This window comes from Gorilla gorilla, chromosome 17 (assembly GCF_029281585.2).
Source record: "Gorilla gorilla gorilla isolate KB3781 chromosome 17, NHGRI_mGorGor1-v2.1_pri, whole genome shotgun sequence".
In the NCBI taxonomy this organism is placed as follows: domain Eukaryota; kingdom Metazoa; phylum Chordata; class Mammalia; order Primates; family Hominidae; genus Gorilla; species Gorilla gorilla.
This window is the reverse complement of record NC_073241.2, coordinates 52780972-52798988: the sequence shown is the minus strand read 5'-3', so window position 1 is coordinate 52798988 and position 18017 is coordinate 52780972. Positions and strand designations below refer to the sequence as shown.

General features: G+C 44.6%; 1 protein-coding gene across 2 annotated transcripts in view; it reads left to right on the top strand.

Annotated features, from left to right (window-relative positions):
• Positions 1-18017, top strand: part of NPC1 (NPC intracellular cholesterol transporter 1) — a 55666-nt gene that overhangs the window by 22756 nt on the left and 14893 nt on the right. Inside the window, exons 5-11 of one of the 2 annotated variants that reach the window (XM_019014086.4) lie at positions 2893-3060; positions 3940-4189; positions 7217-7290; positions 7794-8164; positions 9425-9651; positions 12687-12787; positions 16311-16413. In XM_019014086.4, the coding sequence (XP_018869631.2) occupies positions 2893-3060; positions 3940-4189; positions 7217-7290; positions 7794-8164; positions 9425-9651; positions 12687-12787; positions 16311-16413 (1294 nt within the window). Of the gene's footprint in view, positions 1-2892; positions 3061-3939; positions 4190-7216; positions 7291-7742; positions 8165-9424; positions 9652-12686; positions 12788-16310; positions 16414-18017 lie in introns of both variants that reach the window. The other variant, XM_019014085.3, reaches the window with a different exon arrangement.

Here is an 18017-nt window from a genome sequence, read left to right as displayed (position 1 = left end):
GCCACATGGTTATCTGAGGCGGGAAGATTGCTTGAGCCTAAGGAGGCTGCACTAAGTACCTCGCACTCCTGCCTGGGTGACAGAGTGAGACTCTGTCTCAAAAAAAACGACAAGAATATATTTGCAAATTGTATATTTGATAAGGGACTTGTATCTAGAATACATAAAGAACTCTTGGCTGGGCGCTGTGGCTCATGCCTGTAATCCCAGCACTTTGGGAGGCCGAGGTGGGTGGATCACCTGAGGTCAGGAGTTCGAGACCAGCCTGGCCAACATGGTGAAACCCTGTCTCTACTAAAATAGAAAAATTAGCCAGGTGTGGTGGTGTGCGCCTGTAATCCCAGCTACTCGGGAGGCTGAGGCAGGAGAATTGCTTCAGCCTGGGAAGTGGAGGTTGCAATGAGCTGAGATCACACCATTGGACTCCAGCCTGAGGGACAGAGACTCCATCTCCAAAAAAAAAAAAAAAAAAAATCTTACTACTCAATGATAAATAGATAAATAACCCAATTTAAAATGGCAAAAGATCTGAATAGAGTAGACATTTCTCCAAGGAAGATACACAAATGGCCAACAAGCACATGAGAGTGCTCAATACTATGAGTCATCAGGGAAATACAAATCAAAACCACAATGAGATACCACTTCACACCCACCAGGATGGCTAGAATCAAAGTCACATAACAAGAAGTGTTGACAAGGCTGTGGAAAATAGGAACCTTTATTAAATCCAAAAACCAAAAACAGCTGGGCACAGTGGCTCATGCCTATAATCCAGCACTTCGGACGGCCAAGGCAGGTGGATCACCTTAGCTCAGGAATTTGAGACCAGCCTGGGCAGCATGGTGAAACCCCATCTCTACAAAAACTTAGCTGGGTATGGTGGTGCACATTTGTAGTCCCAGCTACTTGAGAGGCTGAGGGGCAGAGGTTGCCAGTGAGCTGAGATCACACCACTGCACTCCAATCTGTGTGACAGAGTGAGACCCCACTTTGGAAAACAGTTTGGCAGTTCCTGAAACAAACATAGAACTACCATATGACCCATCAGTTCCACTCACAAGACGAATGAAAGTATAGGTCAACACAAAAACTTATACACAAATGCTTCTAGCAGCATTACTGATAATAGCCAAACTGTGGAAACAACTCAGATATTTATCACCTGATACATGGATAAACAAAACATATGTCCATACAATGAAATGTTGTTCGGCCATAAAAAGAAATGAAGTATTGATACATGCCACAATATGCATGAACCTTGAGAACATTATGCTAAATGAAAGAAGCCAGTCATGAAAGACCACATATTATATGATTGGATTTATATGAACTGTCTGAAATAGTCAAATAAATAGAGACAGTTCAGTGGTTGCTTAGGGCTTAGGGAAGTAGGGAGGTAGTTGAGCATAGCTAGAATACAGGATTTCTTTTGAGGTGATGAAAATGTTCTAAAATTGACTATGGTGATGGTTGCATATATCTATGAATATGCTAAACTTCATTAAATTATATAGTTTAAGGGGGTAAATTGTAAATTACATGTAATTATATTGTAAATTATATAGCGCCACCACACCTGGCTAATTTTTTTATTTTTTTATTTTTTGTAGAGACGGGGTTTTGCCATATTGCCCAGGCTGGTCTGGACCTCCTGAGCTCAGGCAGTCCACCCACCAGGGCCTCCCAAATTACTGGGATTAAAGGCGTGCGTAACCACCCCTGGCCCAAAGACAAATATCTTAAAAGCAAATAGAGACAAGACACAAATCACCTTAAGACAATGATAATTGGAGATTTTCTTACCAGCCATGATAGAGCCCAGAAGGCAATGGAATAATCTATTGAGAATTCTGAGGGAGATGACTGTCACCCTAGTTAACCTGTCTTTCCAGAACAAGGGTAAAACAAAATGAATGTGTAAGCATCTCCTTGAAAGTTAGGGAAAGAAGATCCTGGGAAGTTTCTAGCAAGCAGAGACTGGTAAATGAGAATCGACAGTACAGGACCCATTCCAGCTATTTTCTTAGGTGTAATACACTGATGCTATCCTTATGTAATGTGTTGTCTTTATGTGTAATAAAATCCAAAAAGATAACAGTATTAGGGGTTGTGTGTTATTTTGTTTTTTTGTGATGGAGTCTTGCTCTGTCACCCAGGCTGGAGTGCAGTGGTGCGATCTTGGCTCACTCCAAGCTCTGCCTCCTGGGTTCATGCCATTCTCCCGCCTCAGCCTCCCGAGTAGCTGGGACTACAGGCGTCCGCCACCACGCCAGGCTAATTTTTTGTATTTTCAGTAGAGATGGGGTTTCACTGTGTTAGCCAGGATGGTCTCCATCTCCTGACCTCGTGATCCGCCCACCTCGGCCACCCAGAGTGCTGGGATTACAGGTGTGAGCCACCGTGCCCGGCCAACAGTATTAGGTTTATTGACACGTGACCTCTGCTCTAAAACCAGTTTTCCAAGTAAGTTCCATAATTCTCTGGCTGGGTAGCTTCCTGCGGCAGAGGTTTTCTGGAACCAGCTTTGTTAACTGAAGAAGTACTAAGGCTCTTAGCTGCGTCTTCCTGGGCCTTGGTATACTCTTCTATATAGTGGGGATTTGACTTCTCCAAGCTGTTGTGAGAGCTATGAGATAACGTGTGCATTTCCCTTTCCTGTCTGTTTTTTACTTTTAAGTTACTTGGAATTGGGCCTCCATATTATTTGCAGGGTGATAAGCCAATTTAAAGGGAATCTCTGTTTGTGCCCTTAGTGTTTGCTGTCCAGCATTCCAGCATGGTGCATATGGAGTTCGTGTTTCCCTTCAAGAGGCCTTTTGTAAGATCTTGCCTCGTGAATTACAGCAAGCATCTTGTCTCCTTTTTCCTTTGGGTTTCCTCTTCTAGCAATGTACAATGCCTGCCGGGACGTGGAGGCCCCCTCAAGTAATGACAAGGCCCTGGGACTCCTGTGTGGGAAGGACGCTGACGCCTGTAATGCCACCAACTGGATTGAATACATGTTCAATAAGGACAATGGACAGGCACCTTTTACCATCACTCCTGTGTTTTCAGGTAGGTATAAAGATTCCGAGTTTGGTGTGTTTATGATATTGTTTTAAAGCCAAGGAACTGGCTGGGCACAGTGGCTCACCAGTGCTTGGGGAGACTGAGGCAAGAGAATTGCTTAAGACCAGGAGTTCCAGACCAGCCTGGGCAATGTAGTGAGGCCCCATCTCTACAAAAGAATTAAACATTAGCCAGGTGTGGTGGCATGCATCTGTAGTCCCAGCTACCTGGGAGTCTGAGGCAGGAGGATTGCGTGGGTCCAGGAGTTCAAGGCTGCAGTGAGTTATGATCATCCCATTGTACTCCAGCCTTGGTGAGGGCAAAGCCCTGTCTCTCCATGAATGAATGAATGAATCTTAGTTGAGGAATCATAATCTACAATAGGAAGATAAACACATTCAGGTAACTAGTTCATAGTTTCTCCCAGTAAGAGAGGTAACTGGTACATTTATCCTGCTGTGGCTAATTTAGGGGGTGCTGGGAGTGGGAATGCAGGAGGAAATGAATTGCCTTCAGGCATTGCTGTCATAATTGAAAGAATAAGCAGTTAAAAAGGGGGTGGGAGGCAGCTTTTCTAGAGCTCTGCTATAGTATTAGCTCCTGAGAATGGAGATGGGACATGATTGAAGGGTTACCTTGGTATGTGGTGTACTTGGAGGATTCCTCTATCAGTGACAAACCCCTACGCGCAAGTTTATTGAGGTAACTTAAAATTCCACAGGACGAAGCAGCAAAACATAATTTAATTAAACTGAAACCTCCAATTCTTTTTCTTCTTTCAGTTGTTTTATGTATTTCAGTGGGCTTTTCGTTGAGTTTAAGTATAGTACAAAATTTTGGATGTTTTTAATTGAGATTTGTACTCAACACAATTCCTTCCTGTAGATTTTCCAGTCCATGGGATGGAGCCCATGAGCAACGCCACCAAAGGCTGTGACGAGTCTGTGGATGAGGTCACAGCACCATGTAGCTGCCAAGACTGCTCTATTGTCTGTGGCCCCAAGCCCCAGCCCCCACCTCCTCCTGCTCACTGGACGATCCTTGGCTTGGACGCCATGTATGTCATCATGTGGATCACCTACATGGCGTTTTTGCTTGTGTTTTTTGGAGCATTTTTTGCAGTGTGGTGCTACAGGTAAGCAGTTTTGTTTGTCATCCAGGGCAAAAAGAGCAAAATTGCCCACTGGCACTTTGAGCTTTCATTTGTCAGAGCTTGGTTACTTAGGACAAGAAACAAATACCTACATGAATACCATTGCATGGATTACTGTGTCCTACAGCTATTCTATAGTAAACCATCAAAGTTTTGTTTAACACTGCAACATCTGAAATGAATTTTACTGATTTATTCAAAATGATGTGTGATTTAAAGCACCGTGCATTAGCCACTGATTCTTTTTTTTTTTGGAGACTGAGTCTCACTCTTGTCGCCCAGGCTGAAGTGCAGTGGTGTGATCTCAGCTCACTGCAACCTCCACCTCCCAGGTTTAAGCAATTGCCCTGCCTCAGCCTCCTGAGTAGCTGGGATTACAGGCATCCGCCACCATGCCTGCATGCCTGACTAATTTTTTGTATTTTTAGTAGAGACGGGGTTTCACCGTGTTGGCCAGGCTGATCTCCAACTCCTGACCTCAGGTGATCTGCCCGCCTTGGCCTCCCAGAGTGCTGGGATTACAGGAGTAAGCCACCGTGCCCAGCCGGCCACTCATTCTTTAGAAAGTCAGAGTCAAGGCCGGGCTCAGTGGCTCACGCCTGTAATCCCAGCACTTTAGGAGGCCAAGGCAGGAGGATCATGAAGTCAGGAGTCCATTGCAAACAGCCCTGGCGACAGTGCGAGACTGTGTCTCACAAAAAAAAAAAAAAGAGTCAAATGAGCGAAATCAGATTCAAATCTAATTAAATGGAGTACTATAGTCCTTTTAGATATTTGCATCTTAATTTAGGACAGTACTTTTTTTACTTTTTATTTTGAAATAATTTTAGACTTAACCAAAAAGTTGCAAAAATGGTAGAATTTATGTATATCCTTTACCCAGTTTCCCCGATGATACAACTTACATAACTCATAGTACATCTAGAACTAGAAATACCATTTGACCCAGCCATCCCATTACTGGGTATATACCCAAAGGATTATAAATCATGCTGCTATAAAGACACATGCACACGTATGTTTATTGCAGCACTATTCACAATAGCAAAGACTTGGAACCAACCTAAATGTCCAACAATGATAGACTGGATTAAGAAAATGTGGCACATACACACCATGGAATACTCTGCAGCCATAAAAAATGATGAGTTCATGTCCTTTGTAGGGACTTGGATGAAACTGGAAACCATCATTCTCAGCAAAATATCGCAAGGACAAAAAACCAAACACTACATGTTCTCACTCATAGGTGGGAATTGAACAATGAGAACACATGGACACAGGAAGGGGAACGTCACACACTGGGGCCTGTTGTGGGGTGGGGGTAGGGGGGAGGGATAGCATTAGGAGATATACCTAATGCTAAATGACGAGTTAATGGGTACAGCACACCAACATGGCACACGTACACATACGTAACAAACCTGCACGTTGTGCACATGTACCCTAAAACTTAAAGTATAATAATTAAAAAAAAAAACTCATAGTACAATGATCAAAACCACGACCATGCCATTATTATTACATTATTATTAGCTAAACCAGAGATCTTAATCAGATTTCACCAGCTTTTTCTCTAATGCCCTTCCCTGTTTCAAGGTCCCATATTACATTTTTGTGTTTTATGAGTCCCCTCTAATCTGTGACAGAAAGTTCCTCAGTCTTTCCTTTTCTGGCCTTGACACTCTTGATGATACTGTTCAGGTATTTTGTAGCATGTCCTTCCATTTGGCTTTATCTGGTATTTTCTCATTATGAGATTGAAATGAGGTGTTTTGACAAGTACATCACAGAAGTCATGTCATGTCTTTCTCGGTGCATCATGTCAGGGATCCCTGATGTTGATGCGTCTCTTTCCTGGTGATGTTAACCTTGATACTTGCTCAAGGTGATGTCTGCTGGCTATCTCCACTGTGAAGTTACTGCTTTTCCCTTCGTAATTGATAAATATCTTGGGGGAAGATGCTTTGAGACTATACTAATATTTTGTTCCTCCTGAAACTCAACCACTGATTTTAGCATTCATTGTTGGGTCTTGTCTGCAACAGTTATAACTAAGGTGTTTGCCTAATAGTGATTTTTTTCTCTTTCCCTCTCTTCCTCTGCATTTACTAACTGGACTTCTGTACAGAAAGCTATCCCTTCTCCCTCATTTATTTACTCAGTTATTTACATCATGGACTTTTAATTCTGTGGGTTGTATCCAACACTGTCATTTATTTTGTTACTCAAAGTTTTCCAGTTTGGGCCATTGGGAGTGCCTTCTGGCTGGCTTCTGTGTTCTTCTTACATACACCTCCCATCCCCAGCTTTATCTTACATATTCCCTGTCCCTGCCCTGCAAGGAGCTCTGGTTCCTTTTATTGGAGAATGGTATGTAGAAATGAAGATCTGGGCACTAGGTATGCTCATTGCTGCTGGAAAGAGTAGCATGTTTTTTGTTTGTTGGTTTGTTTTTTTTGAGACGGAGTCTTGCTCTGTCACCAGGCTGGAATGCAGTGGCGCGATCTCAGCTCACTGCAACCGCCACCTCCCGGGTTCAAGCAGTTCTCCTGCCTCAGCCTCCCAAGGCACATGCCACCACATGCAGCTAACCTTTTTGTATTTTTAGTAGAGACAGGGTTTCACCATGTTGGCCAGGTTGGTCTCGATCTCTTGACCTCGTGATCCGCCCACCTTGGCCTCCCAAAGTGCTGGGTTTACAGGCGTGAGCCACCGCGCCCAGCCCAGTAGCGTGTTTTTAAAGGACCTAAAAGTTTTAAATAAAATGAGGGCCACAAGGTGAAATTATCCTTTATTAATTGTTCTCTTAACATCTTCTTAAATTTTCTCCTGAGACTGGTGAGCAGAGGGACCCAGAGCAAGGGAACTTAGGGGAAAGAAGGCAGTAATTAGGGAGGAGGAGGCCAGGAGGAGGAAGAAAGCATTTCATGGGATTACAGGAATGTCCCAAAAACAACCTCACTGTGATGAAGTCCACTAATACTATTTCCTCCTTCTGTTTTTCAGAAAACGGTATTTTGTCTCCGAGTACACTCCCATCGATAGCAATATAGCTTTTTCTGTTAATGCAAGTGACAAAGGTAGGCATATTTGTCCGTGAATAAAGGGGTTCAGATGATGCTGTCTGTCATGAGAGCATTCGTTTCCTCAGTGGGGTTGCAGCAGTGGGTGAGGTGGTGTGCCAGTGCCGAGGACACGGCTGCGACCAAGGCAGACATGGTCCTTGCCTTTGTGGCCCTACCATCTAGTCAGGGTGGCACAGCAGAACCAAGCAATTAATCATAGCTGGGGAGGCGCAAAAGCAGCAGGACAAGAGTGGGAATAGCAGGGCAGGGTTGAACCTCACCCTTCAGAGGCTCCTGTGTCGGCGTCTCCTCTGTGGGGTGGGAATAGCGCTCATTGAGGGCAGCCAACAAAGGTGGCTTTGCTGAGCAGATAGGTAGCTGAGGGCAGGGGTCTCATATGTGTCCCCAGGTGGGCTTGATTCCTGCCATGAGATAGCAACTAATGCTTTCCCTGTTCCGACTTTCAGGAACGGCTTGGCTCTTAACCTCCACCTTCCCTTCCTCTCCCGTTCTTCCAGGAGAGGCGTCCTGCTGTGACCCTGTCAGCGCAGCATTTGAGGGCTGCCTGAGGCGGCTCTTCACACGCTGGGGGTCGTTCTGCGTCCGAAACCCTGGCTGTGTCATTTTCTTCTCGCTGGTCTTCATTACTGCGTGTTCGTCAGGCCTGGTGTTTGTCCGGGTCACAACCAATCCAGTTGACCTCTGGTCAGCCCCCAGCAGCCAGGCTCGCCTGGAAAAAGAGTACTTTGACCAGCACTTTGGGCCTTTCTTCCGGACGGAGCAGCTCATCATCCGGGCCCCTCTCACTGACAAACACACTTACCAGCCATACCCTTCGGGAGCCGATGTACCCTTTGGACCTCCGCTTGACATACAGATACTGCACCAGGTAACCTGCTGTTTGAAGAAATAAGTCACTCTAGATGACCTTGTGGTTTGCTGGCTTTTACATGTTGACTACTGCTGGATGGGGATTTGGGGCTGAATGTCATGGTATATCTTGAAAATCTTAGAGTATAATGGCAAAGCTGCCTTTAAGTTAGGTTTCAAGAAAGTGAATGATGTTGAACTTAATGAAATATTTATTGTTGCTCACTTTTGTATTTACTTCAGATAGTAGACCTTGCCTTTTTCTTGAAATTGATATGAGCAGAGAAAGAAGACTTCAGTGGCATTTCTCTATTGAGGCAGGATATATTTATTAGGAAGTCACCTTAGGAATTTGTGAAATGTTTTCTGTTGGTAACTGAAAGTAATATGCAAGGACCCAGAGGCATGAAGCCCTTACTGCTGTCCTGGGGGCTGAGGAAGGAGCTGCCAGATCACCATCCCTGATCCAACCTGTAGGAATGAACTTATCACTGCCTGAACATGGGCACCCAGCCTGTTTTTGGTGAGAGGCGCATTTGGGGCAAGATCCATCCCATTGCTCCTAGAAAGGCATGTAAACCTTCCCATTGTCCCTGTCACACTTGCCTTGGAGAACTGTACCTGTGCATAAAGTGTACCGGCTTCTTTTTTAATGAATGTATAATCACATGATTTTTCCTTTAAACATTGCTCATGTCTACAAGAAAGTCTGAAATCTTGAAAAGCATTAAAATGGTCCCAAGACTTGAATAGAATCTTTTCTCTACCCAGTGACTGTCTGTTGCTTTTTCCAGCTTGTTGCTGAAGGTGAACAGCATAGTCATTTACCTCCAAGATCATCTTCTCTGTTAGGAAATAAGGGGACATATATAAATGGCTGTAGTGCAGAGCAAGGCAGGAGGTTATGTGTCACTATTGAGAGGAGGGTCAGGGAGACCAGGAGTCCCCCTCCACTCTCCCCTCTGGCCTGCTGGCCACCATTGGAGAAGGGTGGAGGGGAGATGGTTGTGTGTCCTATGTTGATAGCTGTTCTGGTCATGGTGTTCCCCCCACCCCTCGCCGCCTCTGTGGACGCCTCTAACTAGTTTGCTGTTAGAGTGGGCCTGTGGCCTGACCGGTTTTCTTACTGTATTGCACCTTAATTCTCTCCCTCATCTTAGGAAGTATTTTCCCCAAATACTCTTTGTCTTCTGACCCCTCAGGGCAATGCTGATTAATCAAGATCTGAGAGAAATGTGACGTGTTTCTGGGTTTGCTTATTTTTAAAATCTTCTTTCAGGTTCTTGACTTACAAATAGCCATCGAAAACATTACTGCCTCTTATAACAATGAGACTGTGACACTTCAAGACATCTGCTTGGCCCCTCTTTCACCGTATAACACGCACTGCACCATTTTGAGTGTGTTAAATTACTTCCAGAACAGCCATTCCGTGCTGGACCACAAGAAAGGGGACGACTTCTTTGTGTATGCCGATTACCACACGCACTTTCTGTACTGCGTACGGTAAGTAGCAAGAGACAGTCATTGGTAGACACCATTCTTGGGTCTGACTTAGGGTACATGGGCAAAAGCTTGTTTTATGAGCATAACCCAGAGGTGAGCAAACAACAAGACCTTGCCCTGTGAAGTTTACATCTTCTTCTTTTTTTTTTTTTTTTTTTTGAGACAGGGTCTCGCTCTGTCACCCAGGCTGGAGTGCAGTGGCGCAATCTTGGCTCACTGTAACCTCCGGCTCCCGAGTTCAAGCGATTCTCATACCTCAGCCTCCTGAGTAGCTAGGACTACAGGTGTGCGCCACGACGCCCAGCTAATTTTTGTATTTTCAGTAGAGATGGGGTTTCGCCATGTTGGCCAGGCTGGTCTCAATCTCCTGACCTCAGGCGATCCGCCCACCTCGGCCTCCCAAAGTGCTGGGATTACAGGCGTGAGCTTCCATGCCCAGCTGGAAGCTTACATCTTCATGGAGGGAGACGGATGATGAACGCATAACATATGCTATCATGCCAGCTAGAGATTAGTGCTATGAGGAGAAAAATAAGGCTGGACAGAGTGGGGGGTGCACTGCTTAAGCGTGGAGATGTGCACAAAGGGAGAGGAAAGGACAGCTGGGCACATCACAGGGATGAGTGTTCCCGGCAGAACCAGCAGCAAGTGCAGAGCCCCGGCAGGGAGCTCTCGTGGTGTGTGATTGAGGAGTGCAGCTGCCTCTCACCCTTTACCTCGTGCCTGGGTCGCTAACACAGTGTCATGTATCACACCCCCCACAAGATTTAAAGATAGAAGAGCCTTTGGTGCCTTTTGTTCTGTCTCAGATAGATAGCCCAGTCCCCTGTAGTGCCCCAGCTATTTGGGAGGCAGCCTGCCTCTGAGGAGTTGGGGCAGTATAGGTCTGCAGCTCTGCAGTTTTAGATTGGAGGGCCCTGCAGCTGCTTCCCTTAGGAGGCATGTCTCGCTGGGCAGGGTGCGTTTATAATTGGGAATAGTCACCCCAGGAAGCGGTGCTTTGGTGACCTGTAGGGGAATCTTAAGGCTTCTCCCAGTAGGGGAAGAGTAGCATGATGCCGGATGGGCCTACTCTCCCTGAATGCTAGGGACCTGGCCTAGGGACATTTGTTCAGCCAGTTGAGCAACCACAGTGGCTATTTCTTCAGCATGGGAACAGAGAAATTATTCCTTTTTGCCTTTAAGGACACTGCTCAGCCGACTACTTCTCAAGAGCTAAGGACTCTGACTTCTGGTTCTAAAGAACTTTGACCTTGAGTTCTGTTTGTTTGTTACTGGAGTAAGACTTTTTATGCAGTTGGGCTATATTTACTCTGTTTCAAGAATATCACCCCTAAAAACATGAGTTATACTCATGAAAACACAATAGCTTATGCTCCATACCCTAAACCGGCATTCTCCACAGGGTAGACGGTACAGACAAGCCATGGGTAATTTGAAGAAAAAAAAAAACATTTAATGTTACATAATTTTTATAATTGGACAACCATTTAATGTTACATAAATTTTATAGTTTACTCTTTGTGGCACAAGATAAAAGTCAACAAAAATGATGGGGGACAGAGGTGCATAAGCCTTGTGTTTCCTCAAAGCGGGCGTGGTTCCCACCAGTGTGGAAGCGGTACAGGGAGTGGCAGGCTCCTGGCGGCAGGGACCTGAATTGGTTTGTAGTTATGCTTGTGCGCGTCCTCGTAACCCCAGTCTCGCCCTAGCGCTGTCCCCTTTCCTCTCCCTCCAGCTTTTCCTGGACTTTTTCACCTGAGGGTCCTGCAGTAATGGCAGGTGGCCTGCCCAGAACCATGCCCTGACCTGCTTCTTCTCCCCATTTTGTTTAAAGGCAGTGACAGCTACCAGTTACTCAGACTTGAGGCTTTATCCCTGAATTCTGCCTCGCCCTCGCCTTCCTCATGGGGTTCTTACGGGTCTGAGCCTCTGGATGGTCTCTCAGATTTCTGCTGTGGATGAAGGGACTCAGCTGCTCGCTGCAGGTCACCTGACCTCCCTCATGCCATCACCCATCCGCTCTGACGGGTGGGTCGTATGCAGAAGCTTCTCAGCACCTGGCCAGGTTGTAGCTGATGGTCTGTCCGAGAAAGCTGGTTCCCTCTCCACTGGCCAACTGTCTGTCTGCACTGCACTGCCAGTTGCCTCTTGCCTGGGCCATTGCGCTAACATCTCCACTTACTGTTCCACCTGCTTCCTGTTTCTTTGCCATTTCCAGACCTTCCACTTTGCCACGCAAGCTATCTTTGTAAAACAGCTCATGACATTTCTTTCCCAGAAATCTCTAATTGTTCCCCAGTGCCTCCAGAATAAAAATCCAAACTACTTAACTGGCACTGAGTCCTTTTATTTTGCATTTGTCTGTCCATTACTCTTCCCAGACCAGCCCCCTCCTTCAGGAGCCCCCTTGGTGGGCACCCCATGCTCTAGGACAGGACATCTTTTCTTTGAATTATTATTTTTTTTTTAGAGATGGGATCTTGCTATGTTGTCCAGGCTGGACTCAAACTCCTGGGTTATAGCCATGCTTCTGCCTCAGCTTCCTGAGTAGCTGAGATTAGGTGTGCCGCCATAGCCGGCATACAGGACTTGCCAAACCACCATCTTGCTCTCATTCCCTCTCACTGTTCTCTCTCCCTCCCTTTTTCCTCCCACAGTTGTAATTGTGTGAGACACCCTTTTGTCCTCCCTCTTTGGTGAAATCCCCCTCATCCTCAGAGCTCTGGGTCTGTACAGTCTCTTCCTGTTGGCTATAATTTTGCCTTTTAGTGTTTGCTCCCTCCTCTGTGCCTGGGTAGCACCATGCACCATGTGCCATTGATGGCACTGGGCTGTATTTGCCTGCCTCTTGCCCAGTGATTCTGAGCTCCCAAAGGTGAGTGCTGAGCTGTATTACTCAACTGAGAAACCTCAGGGCCCATGTTGTCCTTAGAATACAGCCAGCCTCATCAAATGTTCACTGTGTAAATGTTTAGGTCCCTGATGTCTTGAGGCCCTTCTAACTGGGAGGTGTTTTCTAAACTTTTTGGCAGGGCTCCTGCCTCTCTGAATGATACAAGTTTGCTCCATGACCCTTGTCTGGGTACGTTTGGTGGACCAGTGTTCCCATGGCTTGTGTTGGGAGGCTATGATGGTAAGTAAGAGAAGCTTTGACTTTTCCTTTTAGATAAAGTCATCTCGGTTTTGTCATTAGCATCAAGTGGTAATTATGAAGATTTCATAAATTGGGCAGTTTTGTTAATTTCTTACCTCTTGAATCCCAGAATAGTATCTCCTTTGGCTTTGGGTTTGGGTTTCATTCCAGATTTAAAAGAAGTGGATTGGGTTAGCCATTTTTAGGTCACACATGCCTTTGAGAAGCTGTCGAAGGCTAAGTACCTTTCCCCAGAATAATGCAATTGCAAACCTCTGCATTGTTGTTCAGCTTGAAGGAGGTCATGGGCCTTCGAAGTTCATTTATAGACCCTCTAGGGAGCTCATGGACCTCAGGTAAGAACCTCTGTGATAGAGAAAAGATAGTATGTGAGGTATGTGGAAAAAGAAACAAAGTTGATGGATTTTTTTTCTTCTAAGCCAGTCAGTTGAGTATTTGGACACTCTTACAGTGTGAAGAGCAGCTGGTTTGCTCTTTCCTGGTTCCTGTAGCACTTTAGAACCAATTGTACTTGACAAAATGAGGTGATTATTCATGTGACACCTTTGGCATCTTAAGCCAAATTACAGGCTCAACAGGTTTTGCCCAGCCAGTTAAGAATCTAGATAGGTTTTCTTCTCCTCACTCAGTGGCAGGGGAGAAGTTGCAATCTGTATTTAAAATTTACTGTGCATCAGAGAGGAAAATGCCATTTCTAATTGTTGGAAAAGGGATGGTGTCAGCAACTGGCTAGCCATAGGGGAAACAATTGACTTTAATCTCTGACTTGTTCATTTCACCAAAATAAATTCCAGATGGATAAAAGATTGAAATGTAAGAACTGGGCCGGGCACGGTGGCTCACGCCTATAATCCCAGCACTTTCGGAGGCCGAGGCGGGTGGATCACAAGGTCAGGAGATCGAGACCATCCTGGCTAACACAGTGAAACCCTATCTCTACTAAAAATATTCTTTAAAAAAATTAGCTGGGTGTGGTGGCAGGTGCCTGTGGTCCCAGCTACTCAGGAGGCTGAGGCAGGAGAGTGGTGTGAACCCGGGAGGCGGAGCTTGCAGTGAGCCAAGATCAAGTAACTGCACTCCAGCCTGGGCGACAGAGCGGGACTCCATCTCAAAAAAAAAAAAAAAAAAAAGAAATGTAAGAACTGGAAGAAAATTCAGGAGGCATTTTTAAAAATAATTTTTAAGTGGAAAACATATTTCTAAGCAAGACACAAAACTCAGAAGCCCGAAAAGGAAAGACTGATGAATTTGAGTACATGAAAATTTTCATTTGTGGAGAACAAACATACAGTTAAAAAAACAAAACTGGGCCGAGAGTTATTCATGCCTGTAATCCCAGCACTTTGGGAGGCAGAGGCGAGCACATCACTTGAGCTAGGAGTTTGAGACCATCCTGAGCAACATGGAGAAACCCCATCTCTGCAAAAAATACAAAAATTAGCTGGGCATGGTGGTGCATGCTTGTAGTCCCAGCTACTCGGGAGGCTGAGGTGGGAGGATCACTTGAGCCCAGGAGGTTGAGGCTGCAGTAAGCTGAGATTGCACCACATTCCAGCCTGGGTGACAGAGCGAGACCTTGCCAGAAAAAAAAAAAACTGGACAAAAATATTAGTATGCATGGCAGGCAGCATTTTCTTAATAAATAAAGATCTCATCTCAGCCTGGCCAAAATGTGAAACCCTGTCTCTACTAAAAATACAAAAAAAATTAGCCACACGTGGTGGTGTGTGCCTGTAGTCCCAGCTACTCGGGAGACTGAGGCAGGAGAATCACTTGAATCCTGGAGGTGGAGTTTGCAGTGAGCCGAGATCATGCCATTGCACTCCAGCCTGGGCGACAAGAGCAAGGCTCCGTCTTAAAAAAAAAAAAAGTTGTGAAAAAAAGATCAACAACCTGAAAGAAAAGTGGGTGAGGTCATGTGAAAGTTAACAAAAGAAGAAATACAAAAAAAAAGGTTTTTATTTTATTTTTCAGAGATAGAGTCTTGCTCTGTTGCCCAGGCTGGAGTGCAGTGGCGTGATCTCGGCTCACTGCAACCCCTGCCTCCCAGGTTCGAGCAATTCTTCTGCCTCCACCTCCTGAGTAGCTGGGATTACAGGCATGTATCACCAGGCCCAGCTAATTTTTTGTATTTTTAGTAGAGACACGGTTTTGCCTTGTTGCCCAGACTGGTCTTGAACTCCTGACCTAAGGTGATCCACCCACCTTGGCCTCCCAAAGTGCTGGGATCATAGGCATGAGCCACCACGCCCAGCCTCAGTAAATATTTTCTTGACTAAAGTAATGAAAAGGGAGGCCAAGGCAGGAGGATTGCCTGAGCCTGAGAAGTCAAGGCTTCAGTAAACCATGATTGTGCCACTGCACTCCAGCCAGGGCAACAGAGTGAGATCCTGTCTCTAAAAAAGAAGAAAAAAAGGAATGAAAAATAGTTAAGCTTCTTTGGAAGGCAGTTTGGGAGAATTTATCAAAATTAGAAATATACATAGTTTTTGATTCATTGATTATGCTATAAGAATTGATTCTAGCCAGGTGCAGTGGCTCATGCCTATAATCCCAGCACTTTGGGAGGGCAAAGCAGGAGGATTGCTTGAGCCCAGTAGTTCAAGTCCAGCCTGGGCAACATGACAAAATCCCATCTCTACATAAATACAAAAATTAGCCAGCAATGGTGGTGCACACCTTTAGTCCCAGCTACTGGGAGGCTGAGGCAGGAGGATTGATTGAGTTCGGGTGGTCAAGGCCACAAAAAGCCATGATTGCACCACTGCACTTCAGCCTGGGCAACAGAACAAGACACTGTCCCCCTGTCAGGCCCCCCACCCCAAAAAAAGAAAAAAGATTTATTTCTACAAGTATGTGTTTTACACATTAAAATATTTATAGGCTATTTATAGTAACTTTGTAATAGAAAAAATTGCAAAACTACTCATCAGTTGGGGGGGATTGGCTAAAGTATACCAGAAAATACTGTAGGAAAAGAATAAGGAAACTCTTTATGGAGCAGTCTCCAAGATACAAAATTTTAAAATGTAATGTGCAGAATAGTATTTTACTGTTTGTGTGGTTAAGAGGGAAAGGGGAAGAATCTGTGTGTTTGCTTGTGTGTGTGTGTGGAGTGGCTCTGGAAAGATTCGCAGATGGTCACAGTATGGGGAGGAGAACTAAGACAATGAAATAGATGTTGGAGAAGGAGAGAATTTTCAATAAATTCTGTTTTGTTTGAAATTGTTAACATGCATGTACTGTATCCTTTAAAAAAAAAAAAAAAAAAGAGTTACTCTTCCTGAATGATAACCATGCCTACCTCAGATAAAAAATCCTTTTTATTCATTAACTGAAGTACATAAAGACTATTTCAGCAAACTCTTGTTTAATTCTTAGAGCCCAGAGATACAGTCCATAGCTCCAGTGAGAAATCTGTGTTGAGATTTTTCCCCTGGTATGTGTCTAATTTTCTGCATGCTTGTAATCTACTTTTTGATGTCACATTTTTCCTTTCTAGATCAAAACTACAATAACGCCACTGCCCTTGTGATTACCTTCCCTGTCAATAATTACTATAATGATACAGAGAAGCTCCAGAGGGCCCAGGCCTGGGAAAAAGAGTGAGTCACTCATGGGTGTGAGCAGACTGTCCTTGCATTGTGGGAAGCTAGACACTTGCAGCAAGCACTTAAACTTCATTTTCTAAATTAACCAATGGCAGATCTGAGTTACGTAGTTTTGTTCACTTGGTGCTAATGATGCTAAGAAGAAACTGTAAACACATTTACCTTTGAGCAGGTGCTTTAAACAGCTCTCCCTCCACAGGAATGCAAAAGTGTGCAAAAAAAGGTTCCTTGCATTGTTTTTACTTATTTCATTTATTTTTTGAGACTGGGTTCACTTTTGCCCAGGCCGGGGTGCAGTGACTGAATCTCAGCTCACTGCAGCCTCAACCTCCTAGGCTCAAGTGATCCTCCCACCTCAGCCTCCCGAGTAGCTGAGACTACACGTGCATGCCATCACACCCAGCTAATTTTTGTATTTGTTTGTAGAAACAGGGTTTTGCCATGGTGCCCAGGCTGGTCTTGACCTACTAACCTCAGGTGATTCGCCCTCCTCGGCCTCCCAAAGTGCCGGGATTACAGGTGTGAGCCACTGCACCCAGCCACCTGCATTGTTTTCTAACAGCAAAACTTGGGAGCATGCTGAATGTATTTAATAAGGAATGAATACAATAGAATATTGTGCTGTCATAAAAGACAGTGAAGTAAATAAATGGTCCATGATGTATATTTGTATAAATATATATCGTTTATGCTGCTGTCCATGCTTAGAAAAAAATATCAAGCAAATGACCTCAGAAATTAACTGTGTTTGTGACCTCTAGAGAATGGGAAGAGAGGACTTAGGAGGCCAGGTTGCACTTTATGCCCTCCAGTACTTTTAAAAAATTGTTTTACTGAGATATGGTACATGTATCATGCAGTTCACCCACTTAAAGTATACAGTTCAGGCTGGGAATGGTGGTTCACACTTGTAGTCCCAGCACTTTGGGAGGCCCAGACAAGAGGCTCACTTGAGGCCGGGAGTTCAAGACCAGCCTAGGCAATGTTTGCATGTCTCTAAAAAAAAAAAAAAAAAGAAAAAAAAATTTAAAAAGAAAAAAAAGCGTACAATTCAATAGCTTTACTATATTCACGTATATGTGCAGCCATCACCACAGTCAATTTTAGGAACATTTTCATTACTCCACAATAAAACTCTGTACCCTTTAACTAACACCCTCCATCTTTTCATCCTTCTATCCACAGCCCTAGGCAACCACTAAAATACTGTCTCTGGAGATTTTCCTATTCTGGACTTTTATGTGCATAGAATAATATGTGGACTTTTTTGTCTGGCTATCATTGAACATAATATTCTCAAGGTTCATTCATGTTGTGGCACGTATCAGTACTCCATTCCTTTTCATTCCATTGTATGCATATACCACATTGTGTGCATTTATCAACTGACGAACACTTGGGCTGTTTCCATTTTGGTTATTATGAATAATGCTGCTATGAACACTTGAGTACAAGTTCTTGTGGATGTGAGTTTTCATTTCTTTTGGGTACATACCTAGTAGTAGAATTGCTGAGTCATAGGGTAAGTCCACCTTGAATAGTTTGAAGAACTGCCAGACCGTTTTCTAAAGTGGCTATAGCACTTTACGTCACCACCA